Source organism: Leptosomus discolor, chromosome 1 (assembly GCF_034619465.1).
Source record: "Leptosomus discolor isolate bLepDis1 chromosome 1, bLepDis1.hap2, whole genome shotgun sequence".
Taxonomy (NCBI): Eukaryota; Metazoa; Chordata; class Aves; order Leptosomiformes; family Leptosomidae; genus Leptosomus; species Leptosomus discolor.
The window spans coordinates 28405279-28429355 of NC_141391.1; the positions used below are offsets into that span (position 1 = coordinate 28405279).

The window sequence follows — 24077 nt, forward strand, 5'->3', positions numbered from 1 at the left end:
TTAATGATTAAATGTAAAATTGTGACTTAGTCCAGAATGTTTCTCCTCAGGCTATTAATTTGTGCATCATTAGCATGTCCATCACTATTGGTTGTACAGTTTTGCAAGTTATTAATAAATAACCAGGATAGGTAATGTTCTTCACTGCAATGTGCCATCAGCCCATTTCTTACAACCTGCACCTCAAGGATACATTGACAGTGGCTGTTTGGTATTTCTGTTTTACAGATGTTGTAGAGTTTTCCAATGGAAAGGCTGGTATTTTTGCTGAGCTTTTATTTGCTGTTGTCCAATACACAGCAAGCACCATCGTAAGTAAATTTTATTATTAATTCTTCACTCCTAACAAATCCCTTGAAAGACAAAGTAGGAAATGCTAATGGTCTTGATAGAGAATGAACAAAGTCTGTTTCTCGGAACACTGAAAATTTGTGAAACCGTAAATAGGTAAAAAGTAAAAAGCTTAAACCTGCCCTTTTAAGGCACTTTTAATGGGAGAGGTGGCTGTTCAGTAACAAATAATTAAAAATGTCCTACTAAAGCATGATGTTCATGCCACTGTTGCTGCTTGTTCGTCTTTAGTTTATGACATTTACCGGATTGGAAAATCTTGGAAAAGAATAACTCTTCTTTCTGTATTTGATTTATACTTTGCCAAAAGCAAAGGTTTCACAGTTGAGAGAGTTTCAGGATTTTTCTGTATTTATCCTCTGTTTTAGTGAAGACTTACATATGTTGATAGTGGTTCTTCTAGTTGCACGAATTTCTGCATTTGGGAAATAGGTGTAACTCTTTGAGAAAACCTATGGAGCATGTTAAAGGTCCTTCAAATCGACCTTTGTCTGTAGGGCAGAGGTACAGGAGAAGAGGCTTTTGCTTTGTTCCCAACAGGAACAAGGATCAAATGTATTCAGGTACTTACCATAGCCAGAGGAGAGTTTTGACAAGATATTTGGACAGCCAGGTCAAACCCTCCTCCCTTTTCTTGTCAGCCCACCTTTGAGGTTACTTCCAGGCCCAAATACTTATTTTCTCCTTGTGAGGCTTTAGCCAGGTGAAGACTCCCGCCTACAGCCTGGTGTTGACCTTCAGCATCCACATCAGCATGAAAATTACAGCCCCATAAAAACTTGACATTGGGGTACCTATGGTGCATCTCGAGGCACACTTCACCTTCAGTAAAGCACAGGCTTTGTCATCTGCGATAAAATCTTAGCGGGAACAGGGACTGGGATAGTTTTTTTCCTGATGTAACTGGATGTGGGAAACACAAGGTGCTGAACGTATTAAGTGTATGAAATTGAATATTATGTCAGGAAAACATATCATCATGATGCTTTGAGACCAGATCTGGCTTGTGTATGGCTAGCTGAGATTATGGGCAGTGTAGGCTAGCAACCATGCCTGTCCAAGCTATCGCATAGGTAAACTTTTAAATAACTATATTGCTACAAAAAAAAGACCCTGAATTTCTGCAGGCTATGGTAGAGGGCAAGCATTATACTCTGTTTCCATATGTGAAGACAATTCTTGTGTCACCTTTTTCTAGAGCAAGCAGACTCTGAGTGGATGATGTAGTGACACTTTTAGAGTGAACCCCCTTGAATGCTATTAAGAAAATACAATGAACAAGGCTGAAAATGAAAACTCTTCTCATAATTCAAGCTTTTGAATGTATAGAGGTGCCAAACCTGCCTGAGTACTAATGAACTAGAGAAGACAGACAAATGAAAACAAAGATCAGGATCAAGAACTGCATGAGGGTAGATGTAACTGAAAGACAAGTTTCATCATTCATGTCAACTAGAAACATTAGAAAGTATTTTCACAAATGTGTAGGTAAAAATAATAGAACTTTTTAATGTTTATTGAAGGCTGTTCACTTTTTTTTTCACAAGATTCCTGTGTTTGTGTGAAGATTCAGACCACCCATGATGCTTTTCACTAATCATATGGAAGGAGAGAGATTATTTTTATTCTGTTTTCACAGTGTACCATGATCATTATTAGAAACAAAGAAAGTAAATCTAAGTTTCATTTGAAAATCAGTTTTATTCCCTTATTTTTATATGCCACCTGTCATTTTTTAAATTTAAGAAAGAAAAAAAAATTTAAAAAAAAAAGAAAAAAGAGTAAGTTCAGACAACCCATTCTGATAATGGCAAAATCATTTATCTTTCATTTTAGAAGTCTTCTGCAGAATAATAATTTTCCAAAACCAGCATTCTTGAGCTCAGAACTGTTCTTTGTATATGTGCCATTATATCATTAAGACATAGCTCTTCCCATACTTCTCCGATTTTTATGTGTAAAAGATACTTGAAAAAAAGAGGGCAAGAATGATGATCTACATTTTAAAGGTTATGAAATTAATGGCCAAGAAGCACCAGGGCAGAGTTAGAAAAGAATAAAGGAAAGTAATAAAGAGAAAAAAATAAATACCAATCAGTTTAGCCTCCAACTCAGTATTTCCCAGGGCTGTGGTGTCATCTTCCGTGGTCACCCATTACCAGCATTTCACAGTGACACCTGAATGAAGATCAGCTACTTGAAACCCCAAGTGTATGGTTATATAGGAAATTGTTACCTCCTGACATATTAAAGCATAAACTGGCATAAGATAGGTGCTAGTACATGAAGATGCATGACTTTGTAGTATCAAATATGTATTTATGAATATCTATGCATTGTCTCTTAAAGCATGGCCTGGTTTTGCTTCCTGAAACTGGTGTCTGTAGAAGTACTCTGAGTTGAACCAGGCTATAAATGGCAGTAGCAGCCCTGGGACATATTGTAGGTTTTTTTCCTCTTGTATCTATAGGGATTGATCTTCTGTAGGACCTAAATGTGATGGTTCAGAATCTGGGGACGAGGCAGTGAGAAACTGTCTTTTTTTAATCTCTGCCCTGACTTACAAGGGGAATGGACTAGGTGATCTCCGCAAGTCCCAAGCTCACCTATCCTGTGAGAGTCTTTTTTTCTCTTAGAAATTGTATTGCTTGGACATTCTTGTATTATGTGCAAATCAGCCTACATACTGTTTCTGTGTTGTTTTAGATTTCTTATTACTGCCCCAAATGTGGTGCATTTGGGCACAGATGAGACGGTAACAGTTCAAGTCCATGGAGCACAGCACCCTGTGCAAGTTACTGCATACTTCAAAGATGAGACAAAAAATCAGCTCCTATCAGAGAGGATCACCTTTAATCTTAACCAAAATAACGACTATCAAGAGATTAAAAAAATAATGGTGAGTCTGCCATCATAGTGATGTAAATGTTTTAATGTGGTGGTTAAAAATACGTAATCTGTACTAGGAATATGCTGGAACAGGAACACTGATCCCCAGAGACAGATGAGAAAACACCAATTCCAGTGACGGCAGCACCCTATTCACCGACCCAGCTAGTAAAACTGTGACTAATATAATTTCAGTGGTGACTATGATTGCATTTTTGTGCCCAACAAGGAAGCTCAAGATTTTGTCACATGGTGATGAAAGATTTTTCATTGCTGTAGATCAATGGCAAAATTAAATTTTAAAAAATTATTTGTTTTATTACTCTTTGTTGTTCTGCCTCACTTAAACTAAGACTGCATTCATGCCTTTGGCAAACTGGTCATTTTTACAAAGCAGAAAATTGTAAAAATGTGCTGTCTCTCAGACCAAATTCTGTGAGTTAATTAAATCTTCTTTACATCCTGCTTTGCATCATTCACTTCTGACATGATTCTTTGAAGTCTGGCAGCATTTAGTTCAGGAGTACTAGTCTGGGCTATATGGTTGGAAAACAGCAGACAGCAAGACTCAGTTTAGCTCTGATTTATTACTCCCAAAACTAGAAGTTGAGCTTTCAAATCAGGTTCCTCTTGAGCATGACATTTAGAATCATCGTATTAACCTGCATGAGGTAAAGCTCTAACCTCATAGCCAAGATTTTAGCAGGTGAAGGATTACAAGATGCTGCTACAGCTACCAAGTGACATAGTAACTGGAATTAAACATGCATGTAGACTGAAGAAAAGTCACTGGGCTTGAGTTACTGCCATTGGACAGAAGAATGTGTATTTCTATGGCAGAAAATGGGGGATTCTGTGGTATTTATGCATAAAAAGAAATATTCACACAGTAAGAAAAATGTAACACCCAGTAAGAAAGATATAATTGAGCATCTACTGTTGAATGGTGCTAATAAAATTATTTAAGCACTTCAGCTGGTTTTGGGCCTCAGCTGTTTGTCTCCAAAGTTACCAGTTTCGTATTTGACTCTGTGTGATTTTTATTTTGTCCTCTTCAGGTCAAGCCAGGGACCTCACAACAGGATCTGTTCAAGAAGAAGAATCGGCCGTATGTTCTGCTAGTCACTGAAAGCAGGGAGCTTTATGAGAATACCATTCAAAGCACTAACATCCTCCTGTCTTCCAAGAAAGGCTACATTTTTATTCAGACAGATAAGCCTATATACACACCAAGTTCCAAAGGTTAAAATACAAATGCTGCATTTCAGATGTTGAATATAGATGTTACAAGGGCATGGTTAGAAAAAGTAATAATGACTTGATCCTTCCTAATGTTAATCCTTCTTGTTTAACCCCAGCTGTCTCTGTGCTTACCAGCCAGCTCAGATTTTCAACTCACCTTCTGCAGCGGGGCTTCTGCAGGGTCTGCACTGCACATTGCAGCAACCCACGTGGAATGCCACCAGAGCCAAAAACGCATTCTCTGTTCTAACAGGAGCCAGACAAAAACTGTTCCTTTTTTTTTCGAAAAGCTTAATAATGACTTTCTTTGCAAAAAAAATTTGAGAAGCCTGCCAAAAAAAAAAAAATCTCCTGTTGCTTCTGCTTGCAACACCAGCAATAAGTATGTTTTTCACTTTAAGACCACACTGTTTTGATACTTAAATATTTAATTAAGTAACAAGAGAGGGAAGTCAAAAAAGTTCTTAAGTTTATTTGCAGGCCTTGACTGCAGAGGAATACAATAACGAGTCAAGCTCCCTGGTTGTTTTTGGAATTTGCTTGAAAAATGTATTTGTTTGGTCGGGTAACATGCGAAGCCTATAGAACACAATTCTTTTTTGCAATTTCTCAGACTTCTCATTGAAAGAAAATGTTTTATCCTAAATTCAGTAACTCAGTTTAGAGCTTGTAATAATTACTATCTAAAAAAGCCAGAAATAAGTATGTGAACACATCTATTCTTCTGTTAAACAGTAAAATACACGATCTTCATTCTGGACAATGCTATGAGGCCAATAAATGACACACTTACAGTTGTTGTGCTAGTAAGTATACAAAAAACATTATTAATGCGTGCTTCTTCAGCACAGGAACTATGAAAACCTGCCACAAGAGATGAAAGAGTAAAACAATTCTATGACTCCTCTCCAGAAATCAGTATTTACACATTGTGAGACAAGTCTAGTCATTTACTTGGCACGGGTGAGGCCGCACCTTGCATACTGTGTGCAGTTTTGGGCCCCTCACTACAAAAAGTACATTGAGTTGCTGGAGAGTGTCCAGAGAAGGGCAATGAAGCTGGTGAAACACCTGGAGTGAAAGTCTTATGAGGAGCAGCTGAGGGAACTGGGGTTGTTTAGGCTGGAGAAAAGGTGGCTGAGGGGTGACCTTATTGCTCGCTACAACTACCTGAAAGGAGGTTGTAGTGAGGTGGGGGTTGGTCTCTACTCCCAAGTAACTAGTGATGGGGCAAAAGGAAATGGCCTCAAGTTGCGTCAGGGGAGGTTTAGATTGGACATTAGGAAAATTTTCTTCACTGAAAGAGTGGTCAAACATTGGAACAGGCTGCCCAGGGAAGTGGCGGAGTCACCATCCCTGGAGGTGTTAAAAAAATGTGTAGATGTGGCACTTTGGGACATGGTGGTTGGATTTGATGACCTTAGAGGCTTTTTCCAATCTAATGATTCTATGATTCTACGATTTTCGCCAATATCGGGAGCATGGAGGGAAATATAACATGAATATTAAACAGGAAAGTAAGCATAGCATTTTCTCTTCCTTAGGACTAGTATATGAACTTGAGCTTTTGGATGTAAATATTTGACACCTGGGGCATAATTTCATGTCTTTTTTTTCTCTCTCAACAGAATTCAAAAGGAATGGTGGTTAAAAAGTCAGACTGGAAAATAAAAACAGCATTCAGCGGAAGCTTTGAAATACCTGACGTTGCCGAGTATGTTACTGCTGTGCCTTGTGCATTAAAACAGTTCACATGTCAAAATACCTCTTTCAGCAGAACTGTCTTCAAGCTAAAACCAAGAGTCTCGTCCTTTCCTTCCCTTCCCTTCTTTCTGCTCTGCTCCCCTGTTTTCCTCTCTTTTTCTTATTGTGTATTTACTGCTTTACCATTTGTTTAGAACAGGAGGTGCACTAAAGCAGACAGTTTTGCTCTGGTCACACCTGGAAAGCACAACGGTGCACTGTCAGCATGTGACAGCAGGGAACAGAGCAAGGTTGCTCTGTAGCCAGCCCTGGAGCCTGCTGCTGTGTAGGGGTCCACACCTGAGCTTGTCACCCCACTCTCCCTTCTGTGACACTGGAGAGAAAGTCACATATTTAGTCTGTGATTCATTCAACCTGTTTTAGACGCGTATGTCAGGATGAGATGTACCATGCCTCAGCACCATCTGTTTCTCTCCAGTGGATGTAGACGAGCCCAAGGTGACCTCTGCAAATGAAAGACCTCACAGTGTAATGTCTAAAGTGAGGAGAACTAACTCCACCCCCTATTAGAAGGATTAAATCATCCAGATTCATCCCTCTTGCCTGTTGAAGTACTTAAGATTTTTTAACTGCTGAATTGCTTGAATTATCTTTCAAAATTGTCTTTCTCTCACCATGGAGCAAAGACTCAGCCTATGGTTAATATCTTTTTACCTTTAAGCACCTCATCTTGCAGAGATGAGTCCAGAATTCGATGTTAATATACTGCAATTAGCAACATTTTTCATGGTAAGGAACAATTTAGCAAACTGCTAAAATATCCATTTAACAGCATGACTACTCTGTAAGGGCTCAGTTTGCAAAGTGTAATTAATGACCTCGGATTTCAAAAAGTCAAGCTTTTATTTAATATTCAGTGTGTTCTTGTGTGTTAGATTGATTTTGACATCACAGTGAAGATAAGCTGTAGAAAATACATGTTGAGTTATCTATTTCTGAGGGCTTCTCAAAGGCAGTCATGTTACACGTGGTTTGCCAATATGTTATCTTGCAGTTCCTCATAAAGTCTTTCTGAGTGCTTCCTAGGACACTTGGAATTCTGTTGCTGACTCCTCCTAGCAAAGAGAAATCCATGAATAAATTAGTTTGGGATGAGATCAAAGCAAGGAAAATATTAGCATTTAATGATAATTTAAATATCTTAGGAATCCTAATTAACTATTTTCTGCTGAATTTGAACTTTAGGCCTGGAACTTGGAAAATCAAAGCCTGGTTTTATCAATATGAAATGTCTAATGTTTCTGCTGAATTTGAAGTTAAAATTTATGGTAAGAGAATATTTAATTTCCATCATAAATATATGAAGTCATCACTATGTGCTAAAAGATATACCGCAGTGATTAAACCTGACTGTAGTTAGATCTAAGGAAAAGATTCACAGTTTCAGTGCCTCGTTGCTATCTCTGACGCATAGAAGGAGAACTCTAGTTTTGTATGCCTTCCACTTATATTTGAAAAAAACCTTTATTTTTATACAGACTTAGTCACTTTAACATTTTTCATAAAACATCTTTTTTTTGGAAGGAAGTCAATTTCAAAAATCATTGCAATTCTGGCTAAAGTTTTCACTGAAGACTAGAATGAAAAAAAAAACCAGCTACCTATTTTCTCTCAGTAGAATTCAGTTCAGAAGTTGATAGAATTCTTCCTATACTCAGAGAAGCTTTTTAAAGAAAAGTAAGGGCACTGTGGAAAAAGTAAAAATGTAGAAATTTAACAGTTTGGGGTAAGAAATGGCTTGAATTATTTGTGCTGAAATTATGCTTTCTTGTAAAATTCAGTGTGGGGTGCTTTTTTTTTCTTGAAGGCAAAAGAAAACCTTAGCATTATACGAAAATCTCAGGTTTAATAAAAACTAGTTTTGCCTTAGCTAGTGGCTATAACAGAATAATGGAGACTATTCCACCCTCTGCAAATACCTACATCCACGAGCAAATTACTCTGGCTATATCTGCACTAGCAGATAGTTTGGGTTTACAGAAGCAAGTTACAGACTAACACAGGTGATGCTGAGGACTTCATGTCTACACTCACTCCATTTCAGGGTGGGTTTACTTCAGACTGCTTCTAGTCCAGGGCACTTAAAGCCCATTAGCAGTTACAGCTTATCTTCTGGCTTATTTTCATTGTAAATAAATCAATTTTGCGTGCTCGAAGATTGCTCCACTATGTGAAGCAAAGCAGAACAAGGGAAGATGATCAGGAGATTTGCTTTAGAATTGCACTGATGATTCAAACTAAAACATCCTCTCAGTACAGCCGCATCCTCTCAGTGGGTGTTGCCATATGCTAGGAGTTTAAGGTATGCTTGAAATTCGCACATCATGACCTTTTGCCTTCTTTTTTTCACACAGAACTTCCATCTTTTGAAGTCAAACTCATCCCACTTCAGCCATATTACCACATCCAGAATGAAAACTTTGTGTTTGATATCCAGGCAAAGTAAGCGTGCTCACAGCCAGGCTGTTTTAGGAGGCAGATAAGTAGATAATAAACTTTCCAGCTTCTTCCTTTTTTCTTGTCATTAATAGTTAATGAGCTTCTGGCTTTGCTTGAATCTGACTTTAATCTTATATACTCTTTGTTTCCACTACTAACTTGAGACATCAGTGTAATATGCTACCTGGGTCCAAGTGGTGGTGATCAAAATAGAACAAGATTTTCTGACTATTTTAGTTTGCTAATAGAAAGGTGACTATCTAGGATTTTCCTCTGTGTTGCTACGTAAGGTTCCGCCCAAACCAATGCTTTTCTTTATACTTATTGCTTTAACCATTTAGAAACATTCTAAAGTCTCAGAAGCTGCTATTTAATGTAATTCAAGTAGAGATGGATTCAAGTTTGGGTATGAAACTTTCTCAAAGCCCAGTGAAATTTGGACATAATAAGCTAGTGCATACTTGAGAGTAGTGATTTTATGCAGAAATGCCTCCAGGTGAATAAATACAGTTAATCAGAGGAGTTTCCATGACCATCACTACAGACACATGCATTACTGCACAATACAGAGATGCTGAGACATGGCTAGAAAGCTCTCAGACTGGCCAGCCCATAAGGCAGGGCTCAATGAAGAATAAACTACACCAGATCCCATGTCAGAATATAATGGCCTCAAACACAGAGTAACTTAGAAAGTCAGACAATGAAAATTTAATCCATCAAAATATTTTGAATACTTTGCAAGAATCAGGCTGAACCTAGATTGAATAAGTATTTTGTGCTGTGTGATCTGGTATTTTTGATCCCACACTGATAGTTCTGAATTTGCTGTATGATCTAACAGTGGCTCATCAACGTATGTCAAGCTTTCTTGGCTGTTGAATTTTCATGTTTCTTAGGAATGGAAATACTAAATGACTGCCTGTTAGGAGAGTGTTCTTCCTTTATTTACAGCTCAGCCGGAATCCAAAATGACTAGAAATATCTTGGCCACCTTGCACACTGGGAAGATGGAGAGAGAAATCAAATAGTTCTCTGGAGGCTCAGCGATGCATTTCCTTTTCACTGAAGTCACCACTCATGCAACTAGAGTCGATGACTTTAGTAGGATATAGTTATATGAGATTTGTAAGTCCAGGATCTACATGCCAGTCATCTTAAGTGAAGTGGTTCAGTGTGACATTAGTTCAGATGTTACACATTTGTTTTACAGTTAGATTTTAAACCTATTTTAAAAATGACTCAGTGCAAAAAAATCATGGCATGAAAATGGTATCATATTGATGAAAGAGTATGTGAGGCTCCTTCATGAAAAACAGTATACTAGAAATTGGCTAAAACAAAATTAATACTGTACTTGAACAGAGGTTTATATTTTCTGAACTCTAAGAACCTCTGCATGAAAAGTTAGGCAACTGAATTAGTGTCCTTATGGTGACTAAAATAGAACTTGATACTCCTTTTTTTTTTTCTTTTTCTGAAGAGGAATAAATGTTTTTAAATTACAACAGGCATCTCGAGGCAGATAGCCTTCTCGTAGTTGGGAGAAATCTTTTCAGTTTCAAAGGAGCAAGGAGATTGATCACCTTTTTGCTCACATTTTATTTTCTTTGTTTCTGTGGATTCCTAATTTTTTATATATTTAAAGATCAGAAGATAATATTAGCAAATATTATCAAATTGAATAGGTTTTTACGATATTGCCAAACATACTGGATAGTTGATATGGAAGATATACATCTCCCAAAATAAGGTACTCTGCATTGTCTAAATAACACTGAAATAGTTATTCTGTTTATTTCTCCATATCTAGACAAAATCTCAGATTTATTTCAGGGAAATTTTGATGTGTCAGCAGAGAGTTGAACACAGTATCATAAAGTAATGTCAGACCTTCACTGAGAACAGCTCCTTAAAAAAATAAGTCACAACCTCATGGCTTTTGAGGTTGATTCACCATTTTCCTTAAGATTCTTTAACACAAAACCACAAATAGGATCACATGAAGTTACTGTAACTAGTATTGTTAAATATATTTAGCGTTACACAGCGGGCAAATTTTCTATCCAGTAATGATACCCAAGATAGTGGAAAGTGAACTGTGTACACTTTGTTAAATAATCAGTATTCATTTTTGAAGCCTGTAAAGCTTATTGTATCCATTCACTTTTAGAACTTTGACTATTAATGGGAATGGCAGAGAGTCAATACAGTCAATACTGTAGGGAGGAAGTCAATACAGAAGGGAGGAAAGATCTAGGTATAGAAATTGCTAGTATAACATACAGATAAGAATAAAAAAGCCTGGTCTATACAACCAAAGTTTGTGACTTTCTTAAGCACTGACAGTAACTAACCTTGTAAGTAATTTGGCTTACAGTAGGCTTTATTTAAATAGGTATTGAATATTAGCATTCAACTATGTGAGTGCATGTGACAAAAGTATTATCACTACCGTGACCATTTGTGTTTCATCTCATGTTTGACTCTGGAAAGCCCTCCAAACTGAGAGCAGCAAACAAATTACTATTGTACTCAAACGTTATTCAATATCCTTTGAGATATTATTTCTTAGATGTTTCCCTTAGACGAGGAATTATTCTCATACAGTAGGCGTTTTATCTGCATTTGAACATGACACCAGAAAAGATATTTGAACCACCTGGGTAGTAAATTAAACAGTTCCAGGAAAGGTTCCTGAGCCCTTGGCTGCCAATGCCTTGGCTGACACATGGCCTCAGCCATACAGCGCTCCCCAAACAATTCCTGGAAACTCTTTGGAAGGAAGCATGGACCAAGGTCCACCCCAGGTCTGCATGTGGCCACCCTGCTGTGGAAGACAGGGGGTTAGTAGAGCAGGCATGGGCTGTGCTGTGCCAGCTGGCTGCAGCCTCTGGGACAGCACTGTGCTCATTTCATTTAATTTAATTAACCTGGTCCAGACAGGGTGCAGTCGCTAGATTTGCCACACAGACTCTGGCACTGTATCCAAGTGGAAGACTGATCCTCCACCCCCTAAGTTCTAGCAGGTTTTATTTCCTGTCTAAATTCATCCCTGGACAGCTTATACCCTGTTGGGTTTCTGCCCGCTGTGTCTTCACCTTGACCATGCTGATCTTTCCTTTGCCCAATGCAGCTTGAGAGAGCAGACAGAATCCTGTATCCCGCTCTTTTTGCTTGGCTGAACAAAAACAACCCTTCTAATCCCCTCCTGATCACCTACACTTCTTTATTTCTTTCTACTGAATAATTATTAACTTTAATCATCGTTACTTGATATTGTGATATGAAGGGATATCAGATAACTGGTTGTAATACCTTAATCCTTTCCAAAGTTTTCTCTGTATGTTATTGCAGCACTGAATTTTGAGTTTATGAACTGTTCAACTCCTTCATATATACTTCACCGCACACTAACATCATAAGTATTTAAGAGGAAAAAATCGTGTTGAAAAACTGGATACTGTTCTTTTGTCTATTGGAAAAGGTCCTAGTGGTGCTACACAGGCCTACCTGACTTTCATCAAAATCAACATATGGAATTCCTGATAACTGAACTTGTTTCTCCGAACAGGCCATGCATGTAATGAACAGTTATTTGGTATATTGACTATTGTTTCCCGCAGTTATTGGTTCTGGCATTTTAAGCAGTTTTCATAAAAACTGCCTCTCAGTTAGTTTCATTGGTCTAGATCAGTGCTGCTGATCAGGAAATTTGAAAGAGGCTTTAATTAAACAAAAATAAGCCATTATAGAGCTGAGATGAAGCAGGATTTCCACAAGCAAAAGACAACACCACGGCAGTGACAGGTCTCATTATTACATGCTGTACTGCAGGAGAATGCCATCTGCCAGGGTTTCCTTGAGTAAGGAGCCTACCAGGTGCAACAACATGCCCTACCCTCTCTCGCCACGACCAATATGGAGAGTTCAGGGGTGTTCTGGCCAGATACCTGGCAAATATTTGACTTACAAGAGATCCCTATGCTATACCATCTACATCCATAGGAGAGACGTGGATCAGAGAGTGTCTGCTCTGCCTAATGCAGGTGTTAAAATTTCAGCAGGTAGGATCTGTCTCTGGAGGTCTTCAGAGCTACCAAATACTACGGATCGGTCCCCGAGATGATTCTCTGGCCCCCTATTTTAAATGTTGTGCTCATAAGGTGTCTCATACAAAGGAAGTAGCTGTTCATCCAAGTTAAACAGACTGGTTACCTCTCTTGCTCCCTGTGAAGAGGATGAGTTGTGTGATACCTTACTGTGCAACTAAAATTCTCTATTAATTTGTAAAAAAATATTTGATTAGATTACTCTAGCAGAATCACATTTGACAAAATTTACACCAATGTGATTTACTTCATATATTTCTCTGAATTTGAAATCACCACTTTGTACACAGACCAGTAAAAACCTTCATGTTTGAGTTTTTGATGAGTGGGACTAATTTGTGTTTTTAAGATATTAGTTACAGATAAGATGCCTACCGATATCCCAATTTTATTTGAGCATAAAATGATTAGTGTGATTTATGCTTGATTTTTATTAATGTAATGATTCATCTCCTCACTTTTCTTCCTTCCAAAGACACTCTTATGGGAAAGGGGTTCAAGGTGCTGCATATGTGCGATTTGGCATAATTGATGAAAATGAGAAAAAAGTCTTTCTTCCAGGCCTGGAACAACAGCTATCAGTAAGTACTGGAGTTCAGTGGAACTATTCTGATTTATCCCAGGTGAGCTGAGTATTGTCAGAAATTACTGAAATATAGATCCCTGTAATACCTGTATACTCATGCTATAAGCAAAAATTTTATTCTAATGGCAACAAACATATAGGGGTTGTTAATTTTTTTTTTTCGCTTTCATTTTAGATTCAAAATGGAACAGGAAGAGTTACTTTAAATACACCATTTTTGGAAGAGAAATTAAGAAAGAGTATTACCACTCTGGAAGGGTTTCATTTATATGTTGCTGTTACCACTGTAGAAACCGCAAGTGAGTACACTATGCCTTACCTGATACAGTCTGTAACGTTTGTATTGATCTTTCTCTAGTGTAATCCTTTGTGTGGGAAATCTTGTCCCGCTGGACCAATCTTCACTGCAAAGCCTGCTCATGCTATGGTGCATAACAGTCTTTCATTTGACCCCCTTCTATGCACATACTTAACTTTGGGTGGATTCACTTACTTGAACACAAATGTCCAGTACCATTTTAAATGCCCTAAGTAGTCCTGTGTGGTCTTCCACCGCTGCTCCAGAAGTGCTCATGTCTCCTGTAAGTAGTCTCCTATAGGGTGTGTCCCATACTAAACATCCCTGTGGGAGAATCTAAGATACCTGTCTGAAGTGGCACCAGACACCTGTATGAATGCAAATAAATCGCTCCCCTTGAGGTCTGGTTTGAGCACTTGCCTCAGCCATGACTACTCCTTCCATACATACAAAGTTGAGCTTGATATCTTAGCTTGCTTTGTACCTCAGCTGGCTAAGCTGTCAGTCTGAAGGTAATGCATATGTATTACACCGACAGTGCAATGCAGAGGAGGTTCTAGCCCTTGTGAGTCCTGCTTGTCCTCTCATGCCTTCCCACAGTTTTATCTGACTGTGATACTTGGCATATGCACATGTACTATAGAATCCAAATAGCTTGCTCCTACTGTTCAGCTGGGACGTGAGCCTGGAGCACACCTTTCCAGAAGCTTTTCACTGGCTGTTTGCCTTTGTTTTCCTTGAGGACAGATAATTATTTCCACAGTTCATTACAAGGGATTTGTGCAGATACTTGCTTACAGCAGTGCTAAGCATGTTGGGTAGGCCTTCAGATATCTTAGAGCTACCCACAATTGAGCATTGTGTTAAATTAGATGCAGTGATCAGTGGGTTATTTGGGTTGCAGCAAGTGCTATTGTTAGTCATACGAGGCTAAGGGGAGGGTGCAACTTCACTACTGACCTCTGAAGCTGAATCTGAAACAAAGCTGACTTTTCTAACACAAGCAAGATTTTTCTTGTTGTTCATAGGGAGACTGATCCCTTTTATTTTAGGTATCTGAAAGTAGGGTACCTCCTCAATGCTCAGGCACTTTGTATAGTCAGTATAGAGAACGGATGGGTTATACTGCAGTCCAGAGGTGTCTGTTCCCATTGGCTATAGAAGGAGTCTAGTTACTTAGCTTAGAATTACTAGCATTCTAAAAATTCCTAAAAATCCTAAATATTGAGTAGAATTCCTAAGAATCCTACAAGTAAGTCAAATGCATTGCAGCTATGCAGTTCTCTGGTGTAATCTATTATAGGTACTTACATGCACTATTGCCACAACATTTGTTGCAAGAGCTAAAGGGGCTGACAGACCTCCTGTTACCGCACCAGCATGATGGACATAAGATCTCATGGTGTGGTGTGGTGTGGTCTCTACCATGCTGTGCACGTTTCCTCTTTCCGCCACAGGCAGGCTGCCTCCACGCTTGTGTACTTGCTGTGTTTGGTATTAATTATATGCATGACAGGGCAAGGCTGGTAGGCTTTACTGACACCTCTCAACGTTGGAGTGTTAAAGTGGAAAGCAAGGATGTTGAAAGTATGCCTCTAAATGCACATAGTTTAAAACAAACCATGTAACTGGGTTTTTTATAATTAGTTACGGGTAGTGGTTTAACTAGAAGTTAACTAGAAAAATGAGTAGTTTAACCAGAAGAATCTTAGATGGGAAGCAGGTGCTCAAGCTGTCTTGTAGGTGCAAAGTTACAGAAGATGATATTAGGTAATGTTAACTCTCACCAGTACTCAAAAATAAAATAAAAAAATCTTTCAGAAAATTAGAGATCTGAGGTCCAAACTTCCCTACTGATTCTGAGTGACTTTTATGTTGGACTTTGGTGTAGCTTTCCCTCAGGAATGAAGCCCTGACAGCTCAGAAAGGGAGGTCTACAACCGCAGTGGCTCCTGTGTTACCAGTGTACTCTGTGTTTGCAGGCACCTTGTTCCATTCAATGTGATAGAGGGGAATTTTAATGTTGTGAGTAATAAACCACTTTGCAGGTCTCCACGTCCGAGTTGCCGAAAGCACACACCTGCCAGTGCCGGCTCGCTGGAGCACCACACACGTTGCACTGCCCTGGCACTGGCCTGGCACTGGTTGTGTTCCCCATCCGTCTGCACCCATCTCTTCCTCTTATCAGGACTGAAGCTCTTTATATATGATTCTAAAAATGCAATTAATCTTGAAAACAGAAATGATGGACGCTATGGTGATATGCAAGTACATGGTTACTGCTCCCGCAGCAACACATACTGTTTGATATTAACAGGTGGTGAGATGAGGGAAGAGGAACTCAGCAATGTGAAGTTTGTGAAATCTCCTTATGCTGTTGATCTGTCTAACACCAAAAAGTATTTTGTGCCTGGAGCACCCTTCTCTGTTGTGGTATGTAGTATTTAGTCAGCTGCATTCATTTGCCTCCATAGCAAGGGATTTGTATCTGCTCTGTTTATAAAACCCTGATCTGATCCAGTGGGAGCTCTGCAGGACAGAGACCTTCAGGAATAAGTCCAACATGGAGCTACTGTTTGTGTGTCTGGTTTCTCTCATTTCTTTACACACAGAGCCTGAGCAGGGAGTCTGAAATGGTGATGAAAATGATGAGTTTCTGTTCTGGAATTCGTCCGTGCACTGTTGCACTATGAGGTTTTATAAAACACGTAGCAGTCTCTTCCTCACTTCCATATCAAAAGGTTAAATTAATAATGTTGTATAAATGAATCCCATATCAAATTAAAATTCTGCAAATTAAAACAGGTTATTGTCTTTCTAAAAAAAAAATGCAATTAAGCTTTTGAGTTTTTAAACTTCACACCTTCAAGTTTTTCTACAAAGTTTTCTACAAAGAGTTAAAGTTAGAAATTTACCTTTTAACAGTTACAGACAAATACCTCTGGGATCAGCTGAGATCCGATAGATGTTAAGTGAAAATCTGGGGCATCTGTTAATCTCTGTTCACAGATTTTTACCTTAGCTGGAGTCCAGACTGAGTCAATTACTACCCCTTTTTCTCAAAGATCAAATTTTCAAACACTAATGTGTAGAGTTTTGTATTTCTTCTCAATTTATAAAAATAATTGCTGCTGGTCTGTGGGCATTTTTCAAACCCGGGCGTTTTTCAAACCTGGGCATTTCCTTAAAGTAACAGAAATACAATTTTTTCCAATAGGCATCTGTCACTTTGGTTGATGGCTCTCCTGCTGCCTCTCTGCCTGTTACTGCTACAGTTGCCTTGCCTGGAAAACCGCCAATGAAGAAGACTTCACTTTCTAATAAAGAGGGACAAAGCGCCTTTACATTTGACATCCCTGGAGATGCTCAGACGCTTCAAATAACGGTAAAGAAAACCCAGACATCCATGTTTAAAAATACACTGCTGAGAAGAGCTCATAAAACAATTACAAATTACTGTGAAGATGATTAATTTTCATTAAATTAGCACAGAGGGTGGAACATAATTCCTTACACCATCTGTACAGCTTTGTCCAGACTGTGTAAGATATGTTAGAGAGACCAGGGGCCTGAGGGAGGTCTCACTGAAGTGAAGGACACTCTCGTACACCAGAGCTTTGGGAGTACATGCATTGGTGCTAGTGGTGCTTTTTAGGGGGTTCCGATGTGCATTTTCCTGGCATAAAGGATGGAAATCGGACTGTAAGGAATATAACCATAAGTGACAAAAAATTATGAGAAGGTGGTGAAGGAAAAGGTCCTGAGCAATGCAGACTTTAGGCTACATCTGGACACTCAGAGGGTTCAGTTATGTGTACAATACAAAAAGGGAAAAAAACTGTCTAAGTACAAAATTACTTTGTGATTTTAAGCCATTGATTCTCATTCAGAAAGAGCTGAGGCTGAAAAAATATTAAGTTCAAAGACAGCAAGAGACAAAATAGGGTGAGAGAATAAAGTAATTCAAATCCTGGGTTTTGATGTCAGGTTCTGCTAATGAGGTCTCAGCAGTGATTCATCTCATTTACCAAAATTTTCTGAATAACCTGGCAAGATATGAATTAAGGGTGATACTCTATACTGTCCTGAGGGACGCTTTACTCACTCTGTCCTTTTCTTTCCTGACAGGTAAAGGCTGAAGAGGGAAAAGAAAAACTAGAATCACCTGAAACCAGTATCAGAGTTGAAAGATACCAGTCTGCTTCCCTGAACTACCTCAGCATCAGCATCCCACATACTGTTGTGGCACCTGGAGATACTTTACGCATCACCTTGAATGATGTTCATCAGTCTGGCAGTGGAAAGATTGACTATTTCTATTATATGGTAAAGAAAATAGTAGCATATCAGTAATTTCTTTTAGAAATTATACAACCCAGGACATTTATCTAGTTACGAATTGACGAGAAACCAGAGAGGGTCCAACAAAGGGCAACCGAGATGATCAGTGTCCTAGCATACCTGACACCTGCCAAGACAGGCTGAAGGAACTGCGCTTGTTCAGTTTGGTGAAGAGGCTAAGAGTGAGTTAATATAACCTAAGATTATTTGGAGGAATTACAGACACAATGGAAACAAACTTTCCTAGGTGGTGCCACACAATATAACACGGGACAAAGGCTACAAATTATGACCTGGAACACTCATTTTGGAAAAGTCTCTTCACTAGTGATGAATGAAATACTGGAAGAGGTTCCCCAGAGAGTTTAGGGAATTGCCTTCCTCAGAAGCGTTCAACACTCAACTAGAGGAAACCCCATCTGACCTAATCTTACGCTGGTGATGCTCATCTTAGAGCAGGCAGTTGGACTAGAGATCTCCATAAGCCTCTTCCAGAAACTATTTCCATGATTCTGTTCTTTTTATATATTTGCACATATTTTTGGGCATGTAATATACAAATTATTGTAAATTTTTCTTCTGAAGAAAGACACATAAGCACACATTTTAGTCTGTGGTTTCTAATACAGTCCAGAGCAAATAGGTCCATATGGGGTAATGTTTGTCTGCGTAATTACGTGGATATTTTTGAAAGATACCAAACTGACAGCCTTGAAAGCTGAAATCTTAAGGCAGATAACTTCTATGATATCTGCGACAATTTGATTTCTCTTAATCCAGATCTCCTTTTCTGCTCCTTCCAGTTTGTATTCTTTCCTCATAATAAGCCAATATTAAATATTATTTTTATTAGTCTGTTTCCCATAAATATGTTGTTTTCAGCTATTATAGAACTGCCCACCTTGTTGCAGGCAGATCATATGTACACATAATGTTCTGTCCCTGCAACCAGCAAACTTAGTTTTATTCTAGGGAACCTTCAATATTTCAGAAAATGCCTTTTATAGTTAACTACTGATATTTCATGAATAACATATGATTCTTATATTGCCATGGCTCCATATCGCTGCACCTGGTATTAGTTAACAGGTAGGTCAATGTTATCTCCAGCAGATAATATCATGAAGTGTCACTAAAGGCATTTGCTGTTATGGCCCTAAATAGCATCCTGAAACTGGGTCTGAAAAGCAGCTGTATAGATGAAAAAGTGAGGAAACAAAATCGTTCAGCGTGGGATCAGTAATGCAAAATATTTATTTTGCTGAAGGAGATAAATGTGTTCACGGATATGTACCAGAGTGAAACTGTTGAATGTCAAATATATTTAATCCCTTCCTCCCTCTCTTCATCCTAATTTCCCTTGGCATCGTAAATTTCCCAGGATGATAACCACCACAGGCACTAGTTCCCATTTATTTTTAATAGGACTCTGGTATATTGGGAGAATTGCAGCCCTATGAGTTAAATTTAGGTTTGGGGGGTTATTTTCATTGGATGACCTAGCATAGGGTTGGAATTCCCGCTGCTGGGCTCTGGGAAGTCACAGTGCTGGGCAGGCAGGGTGTATGGGAGGGGTGGTGAGAGACACAGCTCTCTCCCAAACTTTGGTCACCTAAATGAAGGCAGTGAGGATTTCAGACCAGGCTGCATCATGTCTTTGTTTCTTCCTGAAGCCCATTCATTGCGTGTTTAGGAAAGCTGCATGTATTTTGTTCAGGGAAGAGCACTATCAGTCCTGCCACTGTGTCTGTTTTCCACTCTTCTGACAACCCATAAATATAATTAACATAACATGGGAAGAAAGGAATTAAATAGTGAACAATAGGCTGAAATCAGCTAAGGGCCAGTCTGTGATACTTTATCCTGAATAATACTGTTTGGATGAAACCTCCCACTCCAACCCTTCTACACCAACTGGAAGATTCAGTGCCAATTACAGATTAAATAAAGTTGATATTCTCCTGGGGGTGATGACCTGTTCTGTTAGAAGAAAAAAACAAGACTGCCATCTGGGACCTCCTTTTCAAGCTGTAAAACTGAGTAGAGGCTGGTAGATTTGTGTTCGAACCCAGGACACAGGATCAGTGCAGCAGAGGCTTACCATTACACTCCTGTGCTAGAGGCTCTGTGTGCTGGTCTCCTCTAGGCTACTGGGGTGCAGGTTGGGAATTAAAACTATTAAATGCCACTAGAAGCAAATAAATTTTAAACAGAAATGGCCTCAGAAAATTCTATATATGTATATAAAATTACACAACATAATGCCCAGTCTAGTGTGTGTTCACAATATTTGATATCTGTTTGTTTCTACCTTGCAGGTTGTAGCAAAGGGACAAGCTGAACTTTTGGGAAGGGTCCCCTTCTCAAACAAAATAATAAACCTTAAAATCACCAAGAAGATGGTGCCCTCCTTTCGCTTTTTAGCTTACTACTTCATTGCGAACGCGGGCCGCCAAGAGATTGTTGCTGATTCTGTATGGGTGGATGTTATGGATGTCTGCGAAGGAAAGGTACTTTGAAAGCAAGTAGCTTCTGTTATTGTATTCCAAAATAAAAACAAAAACATGGGGCACCAGCAGAGCAAGTGCAGGCCTAGGGTTAAAAAGTGAAACATATTTCATTTTTACTGAAAAAAGGAGCCATCAGGATTCTTGCTAAAAGGTATATCTCAGAAAGGCTCCCAGGAGTGATGGCAGAGCTAGCCTTCTTCCATAGGGCAGGTTGTGCCTCAGAGAGTTCAAAAATATAGTTTCATACAGCTAAATCCCCCTCTGCAAGTGTCTATGTATTAGAAATCCACAGGGGAATGTCAATCAAACTGTTGAGGGTCAGAATCTCTTTATAACTTTGTCTTTTTGTAGTGAGATGTGTCACGTGAAAGAAAGTGAAGCAATTTATTGGGGAAAAGAATTATTTGAAGTAATTTTTCAACCTTTTTCATTCCTGTTAAAAGTAATTTTCTGTGATTTTGTAGCACTTCAAAAGCATTTTTAAAAAAATAATATAGTTTACATTAGAAAATGACATGTGGACAAAATAGGAGTCCCTCTAAACCTTTCTTTCACCTTCCTCCTTCTCCTTTTTGGTACCATAATGTAGAACAAAATAATAAGACAAGAGGAAAAAAAAAAATAGAGAAGACAAGAAAACTTATCCATCTCTAACAGATAAGACAATTCTTCATTCATATGATGACAAAACCCAGTTACGTTCAAGTTGGCATTTCTATTAATAATTCGCTATTAATTTCATGATCACCATGGCTACTTCCTCCTAAACCACAGAAGTGTCTACATCAGATATGCACCAGCTCTGAACCCAGTCATGTTAAAAAATTCAAGTGCAAGATAGAAAGGAGGTAGTACTATTACAGATTGGTTTAAGTAATTTTTGTACATTTAGTCTTTTGCTGTATTTCACAGAGATTTTGTTTCCACCAGAAAATAACAAAATGATGTTGAAGGCTCTAGGTCAGCAAACCCCTTACACATACTTTTAATTCTCATTGGTGCTTAAGTGTCATTGAAAGTCAGTGTCCAATATGCTGCACAGACACATCTTTCAACCCCTGCCGTTGTCCTTCAGTGGGAGATATCTGCACCTACATCTTCCAAAACACAGGATTCCAGCCAGCAACACAGCAAAACAAGAACAGCCCCCAGCTTTTATTGCTGACAGTCACTGCTTACAGTATTCCCAGACCAAAGAGTCTTCACTTTTTATTAACAACGATATTTTTGTTTCGATCTTTTCCATTTAGATTAAAGTGAGAACAGAACAAGAGAGATACAAACCAGCAGACAGCATCAATTTACTGATTGAAACAGACCATGCGGGAACAGTTGCTTTAGCTGCGGTTGATAAAGCAGTTTTTATTCTGAACAAGAAAAATAAGCTTACAGCCAAAAAAGTAAGATATCTGTAAGAATGAAATATCTTATCTACTAGTGGAGTGAAATTTTCTATACCTAATGAAGGGATCAAAATGTAATTAGGGGCTATTAATTGCTTGATCACAGCCTTGCTAAAGTTGAAAATATTTTTGCTTTTGCAATTTAGGATCTGTTTAAGAATAATTATATATTTAAGATGGAGATTTCCATGCTACAATGGACAAGTTTGTAAATTAAAAAACACTACTTCAAAGCACTCCCCAACTAAAACATCCCTCAGCTTTAATTTCAGTTTCCAAAGGCAGCTTGTACCACCAGTGTGTCTTATTGCTGTGAGTCAAAGGCTACAAGAATTTTTTTATAATATATATATATATTTAAAAAAACCCTTTTGCACACATGTACAGTCCATCTATGCTATTTCATTTGGCAGGTATTCAATGCTATGAATTCGTATGATCTTGGATGTTCTGCAGGTGGTGGCGCAGATAGTGTTCAAGTTTTTACTGATGTTGGTCTGGCCTTTTTATCAGACACAATTAAATCCAACGCTCGGGAAGGTAAGTGCAATCTGCTCTTTACTTTATATATTTGTGCAAGACCACTATAGATCTGGGGAGGCTAATTGCTTAAAAATCAGAAACATTTTATTGTAATGTTGTAAAATCTTTCTTGCCTGTGGACTTTTCTTCTTCTCTTCTTCCACTGGGTGCTGGCAGCTCAAGTAGCTCAGATTGTGGGTGCTGGTCCTTTGGTGTCCAGCTCAGCTGACACAGGCAGCAGTTGACTAGGGCTGTAAGGTAACTCGCCAAACTGTGGATCTTCTGTGAATGAGATGGGTACTAAGATGGGTTTTCCGTGAAAGGCCTGAATGATCAGGCTGTTACTGTCACAGTGTCATGACCAAACTTTTCTGTTCTTCTTTCCCAGACTATAAATGCCTCCAGGTTATCAGAAGGCAGAAGAGATCTTTGGATTTTCATAAAAAAATGTCAGGAATTGGTATGTCTGCTCTGGGTGGCCTGAAAGGCTTGGCAGGGGGAGACAAAGGTATCCGGCTTGGATCTAAGGAGCAAGAAGTGATGGGATAGTAAAGGATACCAAGATATTCATAGTCTCAGTTCTTGCATTAAGTGACATAACCTAGCACAACTGTGTGTACTATGCCGTGTGACCTGACGCATCATCTATCAAAACAACTCAAAAAACAAAAACCAAAGTGCAGCCCGGCTGCAAATGGAAGATGATTCACCAGTTTATAACCCAAATGTGAAGTACTTCTGCTAGATATCATGTCATGGAATCAGTCATGACTTTAAAAGTTTTTCAAAATCTTTTGTATGGCCAGAATATGTTTTATAGATCCTATTTTTTTCCTTGACATTCTCCTTTGAAGTTGTGCCAGCTTCGGTATTTTGTGATGCAACTAAGAGAAGAGCTAGTATAACATTTGGTCGAAATTAAAAAAAACCCACAAATTATACACAAATTGATATTTCTTTGCCAGAAGACATGAAGGTTGGAAGCTGGTATCTTCCTTATTTTTGAAATCAGTCTCTTTATTCAAGAACCAGAACATTACCATGGCTGTCGCGAATATCTAATTCCAGTCTGCCAAGGAGGTGTTGTTAATTAATAACAGTATGAATTTGGAGAGAAAGCTTGGAATAGAATATCTAGGATTCCATAGGACCCATGCTTTCCTCCCATGCTGGTGGACTGTTTTTAAGATGGAGGACAGCTCCCCAGCTGAAGGTAGACTGTTGGTATAGCAACTAACGTTAACTGCAAAGAAAGACAGGAATGAGCACAGTGAACACCTTTATGCTTATTGCTACTTCCACGGCACTAATTCTGGGTTTTAATCACATTGCAGCCAGCAAATATCAAAACACCGATCTACAAAAATGCTGTGAAGATGGAATGAAATTAAATCCCATGAGGTTTTCTTGTGCAAGAAGGCTAACAAAGGTGGCTGGCTCCCCCAAATGCAGAAACGCCTTCCAGGACTGCTGTGAGAAAGCCACAGCCCTCAGGAAGGAGGCGAAGCGGAGGATCAGAGTGGGCCTGGCACGACGTAAAGAACAGTGACATGCAACTGTCTACAGAAAAATACCCTAGATATGGTGGCAAGGACGGGTTAAAGGGCATTTAATGCTGTG

The 24077-nt window shown here is 38.8% G+C and overlaps 1 protein-coding gene across 1 annotated transcript in view; it reads left to right on the top strand.

Moving 5' to 3' along the window:
• The first annotated feature begins 246 nt into the window (after positions 1–246).
• Positions 247–24077, top strand: part of LOC104339990 (complement C4) — a 50483-nt gene continuing 26652 nt past the window's right edge. The window contains exons 1-17 of the mRNA XM_009949933.2: positions 247–311; positions 3058–3250; positions 4299–4482; positions 5218–5288; positions 6111–6196; positions 7432–7514; positions 8601–8688; positions 13273–13378; positions 13559–13682; positions 15999–16114; positions 16899–17066; positions 17810–18007; positions 20341–20532; positions 21783–21932; positions 22349–22475; positions 22846–22917; positions 23792–23992. Of these exons, the coding sequence (XP_009948235.2) occupies positions 247–311; positions 3058–3250; positions 4299–4482; positions 5218–5288; positions 6111–6196; positions 7432–7514; positions 8601–8688; positions 13273–13378; positions 13559–13682; positions 15999–16114; positions 16899–17066; positions 17810–18007; positions 20341–20532; positions 21783–21932; positions 22349–22475; positions 22846–22917; positions 23792–23992 (2224 nt within the window). The remainder of the gene's footprint in view (positions 312–3057; positions 3251–4298; positions 4483–5217; positions 5289–6110; positions 6197–7431; positions 7515–8600; positions 8689–13272; positions 13379–13558; positions 13683–15998; positions 16115–16898; positions 17067–17809; positions 18008–20340; positions 20533–21782; positions 21933–22348; positions 22476–22845; positions 22918–23791; positions 23993–24077) is intronic.